This window comes from Somniosus microcephalus, chromosome 1 (genome assembly GCF_052327205.1).
Source record: "Somniosus microcephalus isolate GS21.2 chromosome 1, FLI_Smic_1.0, whole genome shotgun sequence".
Lineage (NCBI taxonomy): Eukaryota > Metazoa > Chordata > Chondrichthyes > Squaliformes > Somniosidae > Somniosus > Somniosus microcephalus.
The window spans coordinates 115,458,533-115,479,142 of NC_140987.1; the positions used below are offsets into that span (position 1 = coordinate 115,458,533).

Below are 20,610 nucleotides of genomic sequence, written 5' to 3' on the forward strand. Positions count from 1 at the left end.
GCTTTGGAAGCTGAGTCGTTGAGTATATTCAAGGCTGAGATTTAAAAAAATGTGGGCTCTAGGGGCATCAACGGATATAGGGATTGGGTGGGAAAGTGGTGTTGAGGCCGAAGATTAGCCATGATTTTATTGAATGGCGGAGCAGGCTCGAGGGGCCGTATGGCCTACTCCTGCTCCTAATTCTTATGCTCTTAATTTCTCAATCACTTAAGGAATGAAATCTGCTTGAATCCGGCTGCATCTCGATATTTGTGCTGCAAGAGTGAACTCTCCTGGTTGTTTTTGAATTTGATTTCATTTAAATGTAAACAAAGAATATTTGCAATTCTTGAGCTACCCCCACCCAAGCCACTGATCTGATTTGTTTTTTCAAGTTCTTTTTACAGTCTTGTTCCGTGACCTTCGAATTCAGCTGAGCATGACTGGCACTACTTTGTATTTTGGGACCGATTATAGGGAGCTTACTCATACTATTAAGAAATGGTGAAATGGCCTTTGTTTCATGCTCCTTAGTGAGTGTTTCATGCTCCTTAGTGAGTGAGATTGCTATGTAATCTCTAGGTTATACTGACGGCCCATGGCTAGTAGTAACTTAAGATCTGCATCCATTAGTACAACGGAATGGGGCAGTTTTGTATTTATGAGCAGATAAGAATAACCGATTTGAAATGTTTAGTCGTAGCAGCCTCCCAAAATTCCCTTTCACTTTTTATTTTTAAAATGTTATTTATCTTTCAAGCTGAGAGTCCATTTCATAGATTCATAGAAGATAGGAGCAGGAGTAGGCCATTCGGCCCTTCGAGCCTGCTCCGCCATTCATTGAGATCATGGCTGATCATCCAATTTCAGTACCCTGTCCCTGCCTTCTCTCCATATCCCTTGATCCCTTTAGCCTCAAGAAATATATCCAACTCTTTCTTGAATATATTTAATGAACTGGCCTCCACCGCCCTCTGTGGCAGAGAATTCCACAGGTTCACCACTCTCTGGGTGAAGAAATTCCTCCTCATTTCAGTCCTAAATGGCTTACCCCTTATCCTTAGACTGTGACCCCTGGTTCTGGACTCCCCGGCCATCAGAAACATCCTTCCTGCATCTAGTCTGTCCAGACCTGCCAGAATTTTATAGGTTTCGATGAGATCTCCTCTCAATCTTCTAAACTCCAGTGAGTATAAGCCCAATCGACACAATCTCTCCTCATACGTCATTCCTGCCATCCCAGGTATCAGCCTGGTGAATCTTCGCTGCACTCCCTCCATGGCAAGAACGTCCTTCCTCAGGTAAGGTGACCAAAACTGCACACAATACTCAAGGTGCGGTCTCACCAAGGCCCTGTACAACTGTAGCAAGACATCCTTGTTCCTGTACTCGAACCCTCTTGCTACGAAGGCCAACATACCATTTGCCGCCTTAACCGCCTGCTGCACCTGAATGCATACCTTCAGCGACTGGTGCACAATAACACCCAGGTCTCTTTGCACTTCCCCTTCTCTCAATCTATTGCCATTCAAATAACCTGCCTTCCTGTTTTTGCCACCAAAGTGGATAACCTCACATTTATCCACATTATAGTGCATTTGCCATGTTTCTGCCCAATCACCCAACCTGTCCAAATTGTACTGGAGTTTCATGACAGCCTCCTCACAGCTTACCCTCCCACCCAGCTTTGTGTCTTCTGCAAATTTGGAGATATTACATCCAATTCCCTCGTCCAGACCATTAATATATATTGTGAACAGCTGGGGTCCTAGGACCGATCCTTGCGGTACCCCACTAGTCACTGCCTGCCATTCTGAAAACGACCTGTTTATTCCAAATCTTTGCTTTCTGTCTGCCAACCAGTTCTCTATCCAAGTTAATACCTTGCCCCCAATCCCATGTGCCTTAATCAGGCTAACGGGCAGGGAGCTTACCCATACACCGGAATTTTTGTTCGGGGAGATGGGGGTGGGGGGTGTCCAAGGCGGGCGGGAAACCCGGGAGGCCAGGTTTCCCACAGGCTCTGCCAATTTTACCGGCAGTGCCTAATTTGAATGTGAGGCCTTGGTTTCCCGCCCGCAGCCAGCCTTCAGTTGTGAGGGGTGGAAGAGAGGATTGTGGGGGGGCGGGTGGTTGCAGGATCGGCAGGCGATGTGAGGTGGTCGGGGAGGTCAGGGATCGGCAGACAAGCGGGGATTCCGGGGGGGTGGGCGGAGGATCAGGGCCGGCCTCCTCAACGTTTGCCTCCCCAGGCCGCCGCCTCCCCCAATCAGAGGCCTCGTGTTGGGGTCCCCAATCGTGGGTGGTGGGTCGGGCAGGGACCTGGATCCAGGAGGTAGGTATAAAGCCACTTACCTCCTGGATGCAGCAAGCCCCACCTCGTTTTAACTGCCAGGTTTCACGAATTGTGTGAAACCCGTCCACAGGCAGTTAAATTCAAAATGATGGGGAAAATAGAGGCTTCCAGCCTTATTACAATATTTAAATTGAGGTAATGCCTCCTGGGAGCGGGTTTGGCTGCCCACCTCCCCCTTGTCCTGCCTTCGGCAAAAGCAGGATCAGGTCGGGATTCACATTTTTAATAATTTAACTGCCCCCACGCTCCAAACCCACCCTTTTTTTAGGGGAAAATTCTGGCTATACTATTCAGAAATGGTGAAATGGCCTTTGTTTCATGCTCCTTAGTGAGTGTGAAATCACTAGGTTATAGTGATTCGGTGCATGCCAAGTAGTAACTTAAGATCCGCATCCATTAGTACAATGGTTTTTAAACTTTTCTCAGAGTTGGGGGGGACCTCCTACAAATACTGACATGCTCTCCGGATCCTCTGCACTTGTACAGATCTTTATCCTAACCTCAAAGATTGTCAGCTTTCCAAAGAAAAACCGTGTTGTCATTGCAGAAAACTAAAAAAATAAAATTAGTATACAGCTACAAATAATGTATTAGTAAGTGAAGAATCTACAATATAGCAGTCTTGAGACATTGCTTAGGTTGCATGGTATACCCAGCCCCAGATGAATGTGGACATTTACAACATCAAAATGGTTGGCATGTTGCAAACTGCCCTGCATTGTTCCTTCCACCTGTTGGAAGTGCAACTGGTGAGGATAGAATTGGGCTTTGCTGTGATGTCCTTCTTGGTCAAATAACCTGTTGATGTTTGCTGCCCAAGTGTGCACTTGGCTAAGGTACTGGAGGATCATGTACTGTAGAGCAGAATACCCCAATGTGAGTTGCTGCCTTGACAATAGCAGGTTAAGGGCAGGATTATTAGAAGAGTCTACAGACTGCATGATCTCTTTTGTTGGGGGGAAAAGAGATTGAGCTGGATTTTCCCTGCGGAGGCGGGATGGCGGTGGGAGAGCTGGTTGGCGGTTTCCAGTCCCACTCCCATCTACAGCCACTCTCTGAAAATGATTTTCCGTAAATTGGCCTTGTTAATCCCGCCCTGCGGGGTTCCTGGCCAATTAACAGGAAGCGGGTCTGACGATGTCATTTGATGACGCGTCATCAGCCGGTTTCCTTAAAGCGACAACGGCCACATTGATTTTGACAGTTGTGCTGTCAGTGTTCTGCAGCATTGAGGTGCTGCAAACATTGATGAGCACTGCACAAAGGTGCACGCCTGCACCCAGGCTCACGCATATGGAGGGAGTGACAGCATGCAGGGAGATTCTCTTCCCTTCCCATGGGCGGAAGAGACCTCCCCAGCACACCAACGCAGTCTGGTTGCACATTGCACAGGACACAAGTAGGGATGTCGTCAGGAGTCCCAGGCTGCAGTGGCGCAAACCTTTCAGTGCTCTCAGTGGATCACAAAACGTTACTGCAAAGCCACACTCAACCTCATCCTGCTGTGACACTTATCACATAACCATCACTGCATTCCCTACCCTACTCCTGCACATCCTAACTCACATCAACTTACCTTGCACCTCCACCCATCCCCCTCTATCTACAGTGTCACATCCCCCCTCTCTCTAGCCACCCCTCACACTTGCCCTTACCCTACTGCAAGCATACCAACTAACAACACACAAGAGTAGGCACTTGAGTGGTTTAGCGAAGGTTCTTGTGAAGTTTCTGTTAATGTGTTGTCAAACATTAAAATCTATATTTTCAACACTTCATTTCACCTTTATTGGACAGATCTGTGCCTACCTTGAGAAGTGTCTTGGTGAGTTCCGGTGAATGTTGAGACATAACTCCACGCCCCCCGCCCCCCGCCCCCCCCCCCCCCCCGCTATTGTGATGAGTGTGAAAGAAATAGCTTGGACATTAAAGGGATGCTTCACGGTGCTGGTGTGGGATGGTGTCAACCTGGCGCATCATGTGGCAGCCAGGGTATACAGCGTCAAGTGAAGTAAATCTGGCCATGGTGATGCCATCGATGGCCTCCTGGGCAACAATGTTGTCAGGTGCTGATGTCCTGTGCAGTATCAAGTGATGGTGGAGAATGTTGGTGTTATCGTTGGTGATGTTGGTGTGCCTGGTGATGTTTGTGCTGGGGCTGATCTTGGAAGGATTCAGAGGACCAAGGTGAGATTTCTTTCAAGGGCAGCTGAAGTTGAGATGACACAAGCAATCTGTCACTGGTGAGAGAGGTTGTTCCAATGAGGTGGCACTGGATAGAGAGTTGGCTCCAAACACTTTCAAGCTAAAGAAATCTCTCTATTACAAATGCAGTAACCAACAGTTTCTGAGCTCTGAAACTGAACAGTTGCAACATGGTATCCTTTATGCCACTTCTGCAGCTGGCAGCTTATCAGAAAAATCAAAGCAGACTCAACTCATGCCACGGTGAGCTGGGGTGTTCCCTGAGCAGTGGGTAACCCATGGGGGAGCACGTAAAATTACACGGTAGACTCAATAGCATTAAATTGGCTGTTAACAAGCCATTTAATGAGCTCAATTGTCTCCCCCGCCACTTGGTGTCGGTCAGTTCTGTGCAGACAGACCCGTCACCTGGGAGACTCGCGTGGAGGCGGGTTGACCGTTGGTTTCCTACCCACTGTCAATCTTTGCTATTTTGACAGCGGACCCGCCTCCAAACCCGCACTCTGAGCGCTGGCAAAATCCAGCCCAATATTGTGTGTGATTGCTGTTGTATGCCTTTAAGACAAAACAACCCAAATTATTTTTTAAATAGTTTGGTGATGTGGTAGGCTGGTAGCTGCTTGAAGTCACTTCCTGTTAGTGGGAAGGTGTGGGACACCGCTCACAAGGAACCAGTGCATCATCATTCTGAAGAATGATCTGCACCCGAAACATAAATTTGTTTGTCCTCTACACGGATGCTGACTGACTTTCTTTTAACTTTCCAGCATCTGCATTATTTTGCTATTTAATGTAACATTCAGCTGTGTTCAGGGAAATTATTTAGTTGTGATCACCCACTGTGTGCACAAAATCTGTGTGTTGACTTTTTAGTTGCAATATATTTGCTAAACCAAATGTGTAGAAAACCTGGTAGATTCATAAGAACATAAGAAATTGGAGCAGGAGTAGGCCAATCGGCCCCTCGAGCCTGCTCCACCATTCAATAAGATCATGGCTGATCCGATCCTAACCTCAAATCTTCTATCACTGTGCATCCACCCGAACCCATGTGATCTCCCGGGAGAGGCGAAAAACCAGATAAAGACCCAATGGCCAATTTGGGAGAAAAAAATCTGGGAAATTCCTCTCCAACCCATCTAGGCGATCGAAATTCTTCCAGGAGATCACTCTGTCCCTATATTTTCTACAGTACTTACCTCTGCATTACTGGGAATTCCTGTTTGTTTTTAATCTACCGTTGTGTTGCTTTTCATAATGAGACTCGCGTGGTTAAACTGTAATGTTGCAGTGTCTTCACCTTTGTAGCCACGTTTCCTTTTCTTGGAATGTGTGAATTGGCTTTCTTTGTTCAGGTCTTTCTGTGATCTAGCAGATTCAGCATATTGAAAAGTAAACCGGATCCTTGAGGAATAGCATGGATGGACATGAGACTTCAGATCCAATCAGCACCAGTCAGTGAATATGAATAGGAGAGGAATGTCCTGGACAAACAGACCAGTCACTTTGTAGTGTGGCTGATACTTTGCCAAAATTGTTGCCTTCACTCCAGAGGGCCAGCATCAATTTCAAACCTACCGAAATGTTTTTCTCCCTGTACAGCTTCCCAAAATGTGTACTCTGCTGGGGAGTAGACATTGTGGCCATTTATAACATTGTTAAAAGATGCCTTTTAAACTTAAGTCTTCAAATTAAACTGACATTATGCATTCCACTGTGACTCTTGGAGTCTCCACTTTGAAAATGATATTCAATTACAATGCAATATTCCTTGTTGACAATGCGGTACTGTAAGTTGACATCAAACCAAAATTAGAGTATGAAATTGCATTTCAAGCATATTAAATTACTTTCACTTGCCTCCAAAATCTGACTTGCTGAAATTTATGCAGAATTCAGAATTCATGTTGGCACCACTTCAGCAAGTGGCGAAAACAAACCAGTGTGAGTCAGCAGCTAGTTTGCACTATTTGGTGGCGATACTAGTAAACTCCACTGTGTTCGATGTACTTCTCTGCACCTTATGCTGCATCAGTTAGCTGTATAGCACTTGAGGCAGTTAAAAATTAAAATACAAAAATTAGCTGTGCAATAAAACAATTTCAAATTCCAATCTTTCCATGTGAAACCTAGATGTTGTATGTACAGTGTTTAGAGAACTAATGTTATTTAATATTTGACCAGTCTATAAGCACTATGCATAGAAGAGCTGGGTCAAAGGATGACTATCATTGAAACCTTTTTTTTTCAGTACTTAAATTTTGAGAGCTCTAATTTGGTGGTTAGCAGAGAATTGCAGATTTTAACTTTTTCCTGTGTGGTGAAACCAGCCTAGTACCTGTGTTTATTGCAATGATGTATAAATTGCCTATTCTGTTGTAGTTTGGTCTAATTTTATGTTTTCTCTCCTTTTTAGGGTTTTTTATCATTTATGAGTGCTCCGCTAATAGGTGCTTTGTCCGACGTGTGGGGGAGGAGATCATTTCTCTTACTAACAGTGTTCTTCACTTGTGTCCCAATTCCTTTAATGAGGATAAGTCCATGGTAAGAATTGTAGGTTCGAATGGTGGGATCGCATAATGTTCACATGCAAACAGCTGGCAGCTGAGGGGAGGGAGAGAGGTGCAACAAAATCCTTAAATATTACATTTTGACTATCCTGTGTTGTTTTTATAAACTGTTGAATGGGTTCATAACTATCCCGGAAATAAAATAAATTAGTGTGTGGTACAGTTTGCATTGTGTTTCCAATTGTATTGTGACCAGATACACTGCATCGGAGAAAAATTAAGCAGTGCGATAAAGTATTAATAAAAATAGCATTTGGGGTAAGATGGAAAGAGGAGGACAGGGCAGTATTAAAATTTTGAAGCTCCGCTTATAAATAGACCTTCTGATCCCCAGGTTTTATCTTTACCAAATTCAGGTCAAATCTGGAACAATCCACTATGGCCTAATGTGTTTCTGTTTCAGGTCATTAGAAACATAGAAGATAGGAGCAGGAGTAGGCCATTTGGCCTCTCGAGCCTGTTCCGCCATTTAATGAGACCATGGCTGATCATCCAAATTCAGTACCCTGTCCCTGCCTTCTCCCCATATCCCTTGATCCCTTTAGCCTTATTTAATTAATTGGCCTCAACTGCCTTCTGTGGTAGAGAATTCCACAGGTTCACCACTCTCTGGGTGAAGAAATTCCTCCTCCTCTCAGTCCTAAATGGCTTACCCCTTATCCTTAGACTGTGACCCCTGGTTCTGAACTCCCCCACCATCCTTCCTGCACCTAGTCTGTCTAGTCCTGTTAGAATTTTATAAGTTTCAATGAGAGCCCCTCTCATTCTTCTAAACTCCGGCGAATATAAGCCTAATCAACGCAATCTCTCTTCATACGTCATTCCTGCCATCCCAGGTATCAGTCTGGTGAATCTTCGCTGCACTCCCTCCATGGCAAGAGCATCCTTCCTCAGATAAGGTGACCAAAACTGCACACAATACTCAAGGTGTGGTCTCACCAAGGCCCTGTACAACTGCAGCAAGACATCCTTGCTCCTTAACTCGAATCCTGTCGCTATGAAGGCCAACATACCATTTACCTTTTTAACTGCCTGCTGCACCTGCATGCTTACGTTCAACAACTGGTGCACAAGGACACCCAGGTCTCGTTGCAATTCCCCTTCTCCCAATCTATTGCCGTTCAGATAATCTGTTTTTGCCACCGAAGTGGATAACCTTGCATTTATCCACATTGAGCAGTGCATGGCAAATGCAGTATAATCACCTAACCTGTCCAAATCATACTGGAGTTTCTCTGCATCCTCCTCACAGCACACATGCCCACCCAGCTTTGTGTCATCTGTAAACTTGGAGATATTACATCTAGTTCCCTCATCTAGATCATTTATATATTGTGAATAGCTGGGGTCCTAGCACCGATCTCTGCGGTACCCCACTAGTCACTGCCTGCCACTCGGAAAGGGACCCGTTTATTCCAACTCTTTGCTTCCTGTCTGCCAACCAGTTCTCTATCCAAGACAGTACCTTACCCCCAATTCCATGTGCTTTAACTTTGCACGCTAATCTCTTAATGCGGGACCTTATCGAAAGCCTTCTGAAAGTCCAAATACACCACATCCACTGGTTCTCCCTTATCTATTCCACCAGTTACATCCTCAAAAAATTCCAGGTCAGAAGTAAAACCAAATCTTTGTCATTTGAAAACATCAGGTTTAATCAGCAAAACAATTTTGGAAGGAATGATTAAAATACTTAGTAAATAATCAAAGTGATCTGCCTTCACAAAATATATGCTAAAAGGAGCTCATGTGCATCCTTAGTTGCAACCTCAGTGCCTTGTTCCCACTAGACTGTTCAGTACAAGACACAGTTGGCTGAAGGAGTCCTATACAAAAGCAAAATACTGCGGATGCTGGAAATCTGAAATAGAAACAGAAAATGTAGGAAATACTCAGCAGGTCAGGCAGCATCTGTGGAGAGAGAAAGAGTTAACGGGGTAGATTTTCCCGAACCTGTCGGGGAAGAAGGCGGGACTTCCCCTTTTTGGGTTTTTGACCTGCCTACTTCGACGTCCGGCCAATCTGCGTGATTTTCCCTTGATTGACCTTGTGCCTGCCCAGCGGGCTCAGCAGGCCAATTAAGGGCCACCCGGCAACAGGTGACGTCACAGACTGCAATTTCATCTATCAAGAGTTCTTGACTGATGAAATATCAGTGTTTGACAGCTGTTTGAAGCTGTCAAACACTGACAGTCTGAGTTCTGATGTGAGTCATTCTGCACAGACTCAGTTAGAACTCTTACTGGCACTCAAAGCTGATGGCTGTCACCTTTCACAAATCGCAGCCATTCAGCTTTTAAGTACCAGCTGAGTGATGCGCTCCCGAAGGCTACAGGAAGAAACGCTGTTAAGGTAAGTACAGGTAAGTAAAAGTTCTTTACACATTTTAGACACACCAAACACACTTACCTTTACACTCATGCACCCATCACTCACCTGAGCGCCGACATCGCGACCCCTCCAACTCCTTCAACCCGATGGGCCCGCCTGCTCTAACCTGGCGTGGTTTGGAGCCGTCGGGAAACCCACACGAAACCCCTCAAAATAGGGATTAGGCTAAAAACTGCCTGTTCCTGTTAATAGGCAGTTAATTGGCACTAATCCCTTCCTGCCTGGTGTCGGTGGGTTCCAGTGCGGGGCGGGTACCCGCTGCCCCTGAAACTTACGTGGGGCGGAGTTTTGGGCGGGATGGTGTCGGGAACCCCAAATTCGGGATGTCCCCCCCCCCCCCCCCCCCCCCACACGCCTGAAACCCCGCCTGACAGCTCCACGAAAATCTAGCCCAACATTTCAGGTTGCTGAAACCTTTCTGACTAATTTGGAGGAAGTGAGTGGAGTCAAAGGAGAAGTTGTTCAGTGTGAGAACTATGTACTAATGCTACCTGTCGAAAGATGATGAAGTGATTCCTACACAAAATGGGGAATCTGGCTGGGTGTATCACAAAAGCACTGTAGTCTGTCAATATCTGTGTCTCTGGGTTCAACCCTAATTTTCAAATTATTTTTCAAGGGATAAATTTTGTTTTTAACCCTGAAGTCAAAAGACTTGCCTGTAAAGAGAAATATTAAGATTTGAAACAAAGCAAAAATGCTCATTTTAATTTGTATCTGAGGTGCAATTAGTTATGCTCTTTTTCTTACTCTTTGTTTCTGCTTGCTTTTGTAGGTGGTATTTTGCTGTTATTTCAGTGTCAGGAGTTTTTGCAGTCACTTTCTCAGTGATATTTGCATATGTAGCTGACATTACTCAAGACCATGAGAGAAGTACAGCATATGGACTGGTAAGATAGCTTTTTTGTACATATGCAAACTTAGTTTTCACTTTTTTGAATTGCCTCGAAGTTGATCATTTCTTTTAATAAGTTGATATCCTCCTTTTGCATCACCCCCTCTGATAGAATCCTAACCCTGATCTTGATCAGGGACATCTGTTTTAACAGACTGAGTCGATGACTGTCCTTGGTTGACTGCCTAGGTGATGCACTATTATGGCTCGGAATTTGCAGTGGGTATACCGCCTTTGAAATCTACCGCAAGTTCGTGATTTCCGCATGCGCTTGCGTGTGTGAGAAATGACGAACTTGCGGTCTGTCAGTGTACGTGCTGACAGCCCATCTGCTCTGCCACCGAAAACCTAATTGCTGGTGCAAAGTTGGGCTATTTGCCCACCAACTGCCCAGCAATTACGTATGTAAATTTTACAATGCAGAGCCTGTTTCCACAGCGTAAGGGGATACCTGAAATGAAAATTTTTATTTTTTTATATATTAAATGACATCCAGGAACATTAAAAGCTTTAATGAAAAGCAATCTTAGTGTATATTAAAGCTGCAGGTTTTTTTTTAAGTAACATTTACATTTCATAACTTTCTGCACAGTATTTGTTTAGAATTTGGAATTATGAGTAATGAAATAGATTCCCACGATAAAAGCTAATCCTGTAATGTATTTTAAAGGCTGTAGTATTAAAGTAATGTAGTAATTTAAATGACTGAAAGACAATCTGTTTTCTGATTGGAGGACCAGGCCCCTGTGATCCCAGATACGCTTCCACACAGGCTGCGTCCCTGGGATCCGTGGACCATTACGCTGCCTTCCTACTCGCAGCGTCAGAACGCAAGTTTACGCAGGAGGGCCGCCATCAGGTTGGTGCGTATTCTTTTTGCAGGTCGGAGGTGTACTCCAGAGATAAGCTGCCGATCGCAATTTTTGGCCCAATATTGCAGGGCTAGATTTCCATCTTCCTTCCTGACAACAGGCCCAGCTGGGCTTACAATTTTATCCCCTGGAAGACTGACAGCAGGCTCTAACATTGGGATTCTAAAACTGGCCTCCTATTGAGGCCAAACTAGTGGATCAGTGGGTAGCACTCTCGCATCGGAGTCAGAGGATCATGGGTCATAATCTAGGCTGATGCTTCAGTGCAGTACTGAGGGAGTGCTACACTGTCTGAGGTGCCGTCTTTTGGATAATATGTTGAACACCTCAGGTGGATGTAAAAGATCCCATGGCACTATTTTAAAGAAGAGCAGGGGAGGTCTCCCCAGTGTCCTGTCCAATATTTATTCCTCAACCAACAACACTAAAACAGATTATCTGGTTATTATCACTTTGCTGTTTGTGGGACCTTACTGTGTGCAAACTGGCTGCCGCGTTTCCTACAGTACAACAGTGACTATATTTCAAAAGTATTTCATTGGCTGTAAAGTGCTCTGGAATGTCCTGAGGTCATGAAAGGCTCTTTATAAATGCTGCTTCCTTTACCTATCAAACCTACAGTTTTTCTTTAAACCAGCTACTTAGTACAACTAAGTACCATATCACTTGGTACACTAAATATTTCTCTATACATTTTTTGTTAAAGCAGGTAGATAAAAATATTGATTTGGGATTCCACTGCCACCTCTTATTTGAACTTTAACTAAAATATTTCCATCTAAATGTTTGCAGATATTATAAAGTGTCTGTAAAATTTATATGATTGTAGTATAAGCTGCTGTTTTTTCTTTCTTTTGTAAGTTTTCTTGATTTCCCCCCCCACCTTTTTTATCTTTGTAATTCCTCATGGTTTTTAAATGGTGGCAAAGAGAACAAGAGCTTTGGGAATTAAAGTTTAACATACTTGAAGATCCTAGAAAGAGTACTGAATTATTGACGCCCTAATTAGAAGTGCCCATTCTCTGTTGCCTCTTCATAGTAACACATAACAGATCTTACCAGAAATGAGTTTCCCTCCCCCCCCCCCCCCCCCCCCCCCATTTATGTTCTGGCAGCTTGAAAGGTATGGTTTTTGGCATCGAGAAGTAAATAGTTATTTAAAAAAAAAAAAAAATTAAAAAAAAATCCATACATGCCCAATCATTGCTACTAACCAAATATGAATGACAGTCACTACTTGTTAAAACCACTCCATTCTTTGGAATATTGCACTCTGCAAGGGCTTTGTGGGAAAGGGATTGTAATTCTACAGATACGTTCTTGTGCTCAGTGCAAAAGCCAATTTTCACAGGCAAAAATGTGATTTTAAAATGCGACCTGCACAAGGTAGTCTGGGAGCCCTGGGTGAACAGTAACCCAATTTACTGTTGCTATATACACTGGTACTGGGATGTCCTGAAGTTGTGAAAGGTGCTATATAAATGCAGAGGGTGGTTGGAATCTGGAACTCACTGCCTGAAAGTGTGGTAGAGGCAGGAACCCTCAACATTCAAGAAGCATTTAGATGAACACTTGAAACGCCATAACATACAAGGCTACGGACCAAGTGCTGGAAAATGGGATTAGAATAGATAGGGCTTGATGGTCGGCGCGGACACAATGGGCCGAAGGGTCTCTTTCTGTGCTGTATAACTGACTAAGTCCTTTTCTAGGCTTATTGAGAAGTAAAATGAAACAGAAGCAAGAGTAAACATAACAGATGGATAAATCAGTTTTTTACATACTTGGTCCCTGTCAAAGCAATAGTCATCAAGTCTTTATCAGTTATCTGCTGTACTTTAAACTACCTACTTAATAAAACGCTCTTATGTGGGAAAGACAAACCGAGTCCTCTGCCTCATGACAGTACAGTGAAAGGGAAATAAAGTTGTTATTTTACTAGAAACAATTATTAGAAGCCTGACTCAGACAAAGGAAGATCAAAATATTTATCTTTTACAATTAAATGAAAGTGAGTGTAGGCATATAAAACCATAAAATAGGACAACAGCATTTTGGGTTTATAAATTGAGGCTTAAAAGTACAGGAGCAAAGAAGTAATGATAAATTTGTAGAAAACGTGTGCAGTTTTGGACGACCCATTATAAAAAGGACTTTAAAGCTATAGAGAACATGACACGAGGGATGAGAAGATATTATAATGAGAGATTTGAGATACTGAGACTATTTCTACTCTGGAGCAATTTATTAGAGGTTTTTTTTTAAATTATGAAGAGTTTAGATAGCATGAAGAGAAAAATACTATTTCCTCTGGTTGAGGAGTCAGTAACAAGGGGTCATTCATTTAAAATATTCAGAGTAGGAAAGAGACTAGAAGAAATTTCTTTGCTTAAGATAGTTGTTCGAACATGGAACAGGGAGTGGTTGAGACAGAAACCATTGCCGCATTTAAAAGAAAATTAGATAAATACTTGAAGCAGAGGAAGATATTGGGCAGTTAAATTAGTTTTGGATTGCTTTAGCAAACAGACAGCATAACACGATGGCCCAAATGACTTCCTTCTGTACTGTAAACTGCCATGGTTCTAAATAAAGCTGTCAATCACAAATAGGTTTCAAAGTTGCTTGGAAACTGCGGATGGGCTTTCTTGGTATAATCCTTACACCTGTGAAATAAAGCAACTCAAGTGCGAAATAAAGACCATGGACAGATGTAATCAATTAATGATTCCAGTGATTAATATTAACTGCTTTTAACACCTAGGTGACACGGGTGACTCACCTGCCTTTGCAGTGACCTACATAAGCAGGAAATTGTATTTCACATTCATAGAGACAAGCTAATCCCAGCAAGCAATAAAGTGACTACCAAGCTGACCACTACAAATTTCCATTAAGAAATACTTAAAATAGAGGGGGAGAAATTCGGTATCGCCCCGTTTGGGGCGCAAAGTTTAGTGCCTGGCGCTAATTATCGCCTCTGACTGCAAACTTGGCTTCTATCGCCCCTAGAGGTGATTGGAGTGCTGAAGCAGGCGCTACACACCTCTCTTGGCGCTAACGCCAAGGAGCGAGGCGCTACCTCAGAGTGCTGACGAAACTTATGTGATGTCAGTTAGCAATGGAACACTGGTGCTGGCCAGTTCTTAAAGAGGAGGGTCGATCTTGTTCTCCATCCACACCCTGCCGATTGCAGCCTCGAATCTCAGCCTGGAGAGACCTGTACATCAAATTTGTTGGAAAGAACAATGGAGGCGCCCAGGGAAAGAGCGCCGAGTGCAGCCCCCATAGTGTCTCTTAAATCGATGCAAGGTCAAATCAATCTCTCTCTCTCTCCCTCTCTTTTTCTCTCTCAGAATGCGTGGTGCAAAAATGTCGCCGACAAAAAAAAGGCAGGAAGCGGTTGCCTTTAAATAGCGCTCCTCCAGTCGCTTCCCAACTGCAAAACGTTCCCCTCAACCTGTCGTTGCTAGCAGCAGGCGGAAAGGCAGGGAGCGCCACTCAATATCTGGACCGGGGCATTGCACGCTCAACTGACTTCACAATCTGCGGGCGCAGGAGATCGTGGTGGTGTTTAGCGCCGCCGCAAAATGTCTGGTCAATTTCGTGAACGGCGCAAACATCGCTGCACCCGGGCATTAGTTGCTTTGAGCCCCATGAGCGCCCTCTTAGGGCGTTAATGGGAGGCTCAAAGCAACCGAATTTTTCTCCGAGTCTTATGATTCAAAAGAAGAGAGATCACGGGGTAATAACAGAAATTCTGCATTCACTGTCAGTTGGTAATAGAAGTTAACCAGTTTAGCCCCAGATTTCAGAAAATGATACTATTCCTGCACCTTGGGATGGTACTTGCCATGCCTCCGGTTTACTTAGCGCCAGCCTTGGCTCAGTGGCAGTGCTCTGAGTCAATTGTAGTAGCCCATCACAGTTCCACCCGAGGTCCGTTTACGCAGTGTATGTTTTTCTGCCCATAAATATTGAGGGATGCCTGCAGGGGAGTGCAGTACCTTGCCAGTCTTGAGCTCCCTTTGAGCACTTCAAACTCATTTCACCTTTACACAGAGGAGACTTGCATCCTTTCAGTTTGGGCTGGGTTTAGTTTCCGGTCCCAGAGAGGGTCCCACTGTATCACTCAGTCGTCCTTGTAACTGCTTCAATTTGGGGGGGAAAAATAGGGTTTTTTTTGGTGCAAGAGTGAAAACAGGTGCTAAGTGGGTGCTGTGCTGATAAGACATGTCTGGTTTTAGTCTGCATTTTGGGGCTAATTAATCATTACTATGATTTAAACTTGCCTGGAGGCACTAAAACAGATACCTCAGGTTTAGCACTCGAGTGCTGATTAGAAGCAAGTTTCGAGGAGCGGTATATGTAGCCTCCACGCACCCACTTCAACTGAAGGTGTGGAGTGAGTGCACTGGCTGATGCACAACAGAACGTTTCAGGATGGCTCCGGGACCGAGGGAGAGGGCACACAGGTTCTCGGATGTGGCACGGGAGGTCCTGGTGGAGGATGGATGTCCTGTACCTGCGATCTTGGGGGCGGGGTGGGGTGGGGGAGCCCACCTCACTCCCTTGCCCCACTCTCCCACAGCAGTTGGTGCTGCTCTCCGTGGCTTCGTGTCCTCCTCCCATTCCTCCTCCAGACTAAATGGGACCCCTCGCAAGATGTCCATGACCAAGCACACACTCCTGGTGACTCCTATAAGGTGTCCAATAAGATAGAGATGCACGCACTCTCTCTCTTTGGTGAAGTCCTCAGAATTTCCAGAATAAATGTTGATACAGCATTGGTGAAATCTTGACAGTGTCCCAGAAAGCCTCCCGATGTGTCTCAAAAGTCCTCTTCAAACCTCCAGCAGCAAGTGAACAGTGAAAGCTGAGCATAGTTTAAGCGCTTGAAATCCTCAGCAATGAATTGTTTACTCCTGTTCAGCTGGTCACTGTTGGGACAGCTCGTTAATTGAAGCGCTTGCCACCAAAATGCTGTGCAGCTTCTTTAATGAGCGCTAGCAGACAATTTAATTGTCAGTCAGATGCTTAATGATCTTCCGGGCTGCCATTCCTAGCACTGGCAACAACCCCTTGACCAAGTTGGTGCCTTGCGCTAAAGATGGGCTATTCTGGCGTTGCAGCTGAAGACTCTATTTTGGCCATCTCAGTGGCACTTTAGCACCTAAAATTGCCACCATAATCTTTATTCTGGTTATAATCACAGTACACACACTCTCACACTCTGGAATAGCATTTTTTTTAGTTGCAATATTTCTATATATACACACATTTGATATTGCATCTTAGAAACTCTGTAGGTTTCAGTGCAGGTACTGGACTTATCCTTTGCAGTTAATGTGCAGATTCAGTTCAGATTTATTTATGGAGTGGGGTGGCAGGATGTTGGTTTAATGGTGTTCTTTGTTGTATGAGCACTAACAAGTATATAAAATGCTCGGAGTCGCTCCACACTCACCCACTCCTGTATCGGTTTCATCTCATGCTTGTATTGTGACTTCATTTGGCTGTCAAACAGATTGGATCCATAAACATGTCTGGGTATGCTTGCTTAGCGATGAACCCTGAGTGTATTTCTGTAAGCTGGATTTTTCCAAGCCAATGTACAATACACTCTTTATGCTGTTGAGTATTTTGAAGCAATTCTCTTTCACAGAAGCTGATTTGGCAAGGTGTCAGAATCTGCCATTAGCAGCTATTTTTAATTTTGGATCTTAAAACACACCTTCCCTAAGCTTTTGTTTTACATTTTGCTCCTTTTTCTGCACCCAGATGCTGTGAGCTCTTTTAACTGTATATAGCAGGTACAACAACCTTTTGAATGATGCAATTGTTACTGATGCAAAACTGTATGGTGCTAGAACTTTACAGTTTAACATTCTAATGTAAATGAAAGGATGAATGCTGCTTTGTGCAGTGTTTGTAATATGAAATGCTACACTGGTAACTTGGTAGTGTATGGAAAGAAATTGGATAGTTGGTATTGTTTCAAAAACTGGAAGGTGAGGCAAGAGGAGCAGCAGGTTTCCTGATCCTCCAATTAACAGTTTTTAAGCAATTTGAGTCTGCACTGAGGTTAAAAATAAAAACCTGCAGCTATAATTTCTGGTCTCTCGCAGCTTAACTGCATTTCTTTAACCACATGTGATATCTCGGCCCTGTTTGTCGTTATACGATGCGCTGTGGACTTCTGCCAAACCAATGGTGTTATCACTCTTCAGTTTTGTTTTTAAATGGATACGACTATATGTTACTATTTGGCTTCACCTTCCTGTTCCATTGCCATTGGGGTTTAAACAATGCACATCCTTCTAAAAGTACATGATAGACATGGTTTATTTTCATCACTTGTCTAAGATCTGGCATGCTCAGTTCATATTAAGTGATACAATTAGTAATGTCCTTGCCTACAAGATTGATGGTTCACATTTGATTATCAAAGCTGATGATTCATGTATGTGAAATGATATTTAATGGTCTGCAGCAGGATGTGGTGTTTGATGGAAACATAGGGTTGAAATTCTACTGAAGCCATTTACCCATAGAATAAAAAGAACATCTCCTCAATAAATGTAGACTGACGCCTGGTGTGCCAGAATGTTTGCTGGGCTACAAGCAATGTGGAATGGTAGGCTACAGGTTTACTCCATATGGTGAATTCTGACCTCCACTAGGAGCAGCGTGTATGCCAAGTGATTGGATGCTGCTCTTCATAGGGAGGGAGGGGAAAAAGTGAAGAGTAAAATCAACCCGACATACTTGCATTCTTTCTAATGGGTGCTTAGAGTACCATTCCTAAAGGACTTGGAAGCATGTTGTCCACCTGCCTTCCTGGATAGATGAGGGAAGAAGATTCTCTTGAAGAGCAGTTTAGTTATAGGGGCTGCTTCAACTCCAGTGAGGACTGTTCTGGATCTATTCTATCCTATGCTTGTATGTTTCACTTGTATTAATTTGATTTCCTTCCTTGCCTTTACCCTCAACTTAATTCCTTTGCTCAACATCGTACCTCGCTTGTTTGCTATTTCAAGGCTCTAGATTAATCTACCTGGTCAAGGAATATTTCAGCTTCTTCCTGATTATAAAATGCAAGACATATGAAAGAGGGAAAAGAAAAGACCAACTGGTGTCTTCAGCCCATTCAGCAGGGAGGTTATGCTTGAGCTGTCAAAACACTAGTTGGCCCACAGCTTAAACTATTGCATATAGTTCTGGTCACCACATTACAGGAAAGATGTGATTGCACAAGAGGATACAGAGGAGATTTACGAGGATGTTGCCAGGACTGGAGAATTTTAGGTATGAGGATAGATTTGATAGGCTGGGGTTGTTTTCTTTGGAATAGAGGAGGCTGAGGGGAGACTTCATTGAGGTGTATAAAATTATGAGGTGCTGAGAGAGAGTGGTTGGAAGGACCCAATTCCCCTAGCAGAGAGGTCAATAACTAGGGGGCATAGATTTAAAGTAATTGGTAGGAGGTTTAGAGGAGATTTGAGGGGAAATTTCTTCACCCAGGGGGTGTCTGGAAATCACTACCTAAAAGGGTGGTAGAGGCAGAAACCCTCATCACATTTAAAAAGTACTTGGATATACACTTGAAGTGCCGTAACCTACAAGGCTATGGACCACGAGCTGGAAAGTGGGATTAGGCTGGATCGCTCTTTTTGGGCTGGCAGAGACATGTTGGGTTGAATGGGCTCCTTCTGTGCTGTTAAATTCTATGATTCATGGATCTGCCTTGTACTTTGTTCAGTTCTACTTGCATACAGTTCCAGATGAAACAAATCTTAATCTGTACTACTATGTAGGACTTTATCAATAGTTTTAATATGTACAAGTTTAAACTTGCAACTTCTGACTGCACTGTAAAGAGGTCCAAGGATAATTGCACATGCCAAAATAGAGGGATGAAAATGGTATTCAAAATGGTCTATATTTAATGTTTACTGGCTTTGATTCTTTTTTTGATTATAAAAGGGAGCTAATATGTTACAAAAGGATAACATTGTGCTTTATATTTTCAGTGTGAAATAATTGCCAGAAGGTGGTTTGCCTTCTGTTGCTGTTGATTTTGCTGCAAACTACATACTAAATGGTGCAAGTGTAGTCATCAGTCAGAAAAAAGTGATTGGAGTGTTTGTGCAGTCCCAATATAGAAACATAGAAGATAGGAGCAGGAGTAGGCCATTCGGCCCCTCGAGCCTGCTCCGCCATTCAATGCGATCATGGCTGATCATCCAAATTCAGTACCCGGTCCCTGCTTTCTCCCCATACCCCTTGATCCCTTTAGCCTTAAGCAATATATCCAACTCCTTCTTGAATATATTTAATGAATTGGCCTCAACTGCCTTCTGTGGTAGAGAATTTCACAGGTTCACCACTCTGGGTGAAGAAATTCCTCCTCATTTCTATCCTAAATGGCTTACCCCTTATCCTTAGACTGTGACCTCTGGTTCTGCACTCCCCGACCATCGGGAACATCCTTCCTGCATCTAGTCTGTCCAGTCCTGTCAGAATTTTATAAGTTTCAATGAGATCCCCTCTCATTCTTCTAAACTCCAGCGAGTATAAGCCCAATCGACCCAGTCTCTCCTCATACGTCATTCCTGCCATCCCAGGTATCAGCCTGGTGAATCTTCGCTGAACTCCTTCCATGGCAAGAACATCCTTCCTCCGATAAGGCGACTAAAACTGCATACAATACTCAAGATGTAGTCTCACCAAGGCCCTGTACAACTGCAGCAAGACACCCTTGTTCCTGTACTCAAACCCTCTCGCTACGAAGGCCAACATACCATTTGCCGCCTTAACCGCCTGCTGCACCCGCATGCTTACCTTCAGCGACTGGTGCACAAGGACACCCAGGTCTCGTTGCACTTCCCCTTCTCCCAATCTATTGCCATTCAGATAATAATCTGCCTGTTTTTGCCACCAAAGTGGATAACCTCACATTTATCCACGTTGTATTGCATCTGCCATGTTTCTGCCCAATCACCCAACCTGTCCAAATCATCCTGGAGTTTCTCGGCATCCTCCTCACAGCACACACGCCCACCCAGATTTGTGTTGTCTGCAAACTTGTCTAGATCATTAATATATATATTGCGAATAGCTGGGGTCCAAGGACCGATCCCTGCGGTGCTCCACTAGTCACTGCCTGCCACTCGGAAAATGACCCGTTTATTCCAACTCTTTGCTTTCTGTCTGCCAACCAGTTCTCTATCCAAGTCAATACCTTGCCCCCAATCCCATGTGCCTTAACTTTACACGCTAATCTCTTATGCGGGACCTTATCAAAAGCCTTCTGAAAGTCCAGATGCACCACATGCACTG

General features: G+C 44.0%; 1 protein-coding gene across 1 annotated transcript in view; it reads left to right on the forward strand.

Annotated features, from left to right (window-relative positions):
- The window catches only part of slc71a2a (solute carrier family 71 member 2a), a 143,839-nt gene that overhangs the window by 83,383 nt on the left and 39,846 nt on the right, over positions 1-20,610 (forward strand). The window contains exons 4-5 of the mRNA XM_085984859.1: positions 6,957-7,084; positions 10,277-10,391. Coding sequence (XP_085840985.1) covers positions 6,957-7,084; positions 10,277-10,391 — 243 coding nt within the window. The remainder of the gene's footprint in view (positions 1-6,956; positions 7,085-10,276; positions 10,392-20,610) is intronic.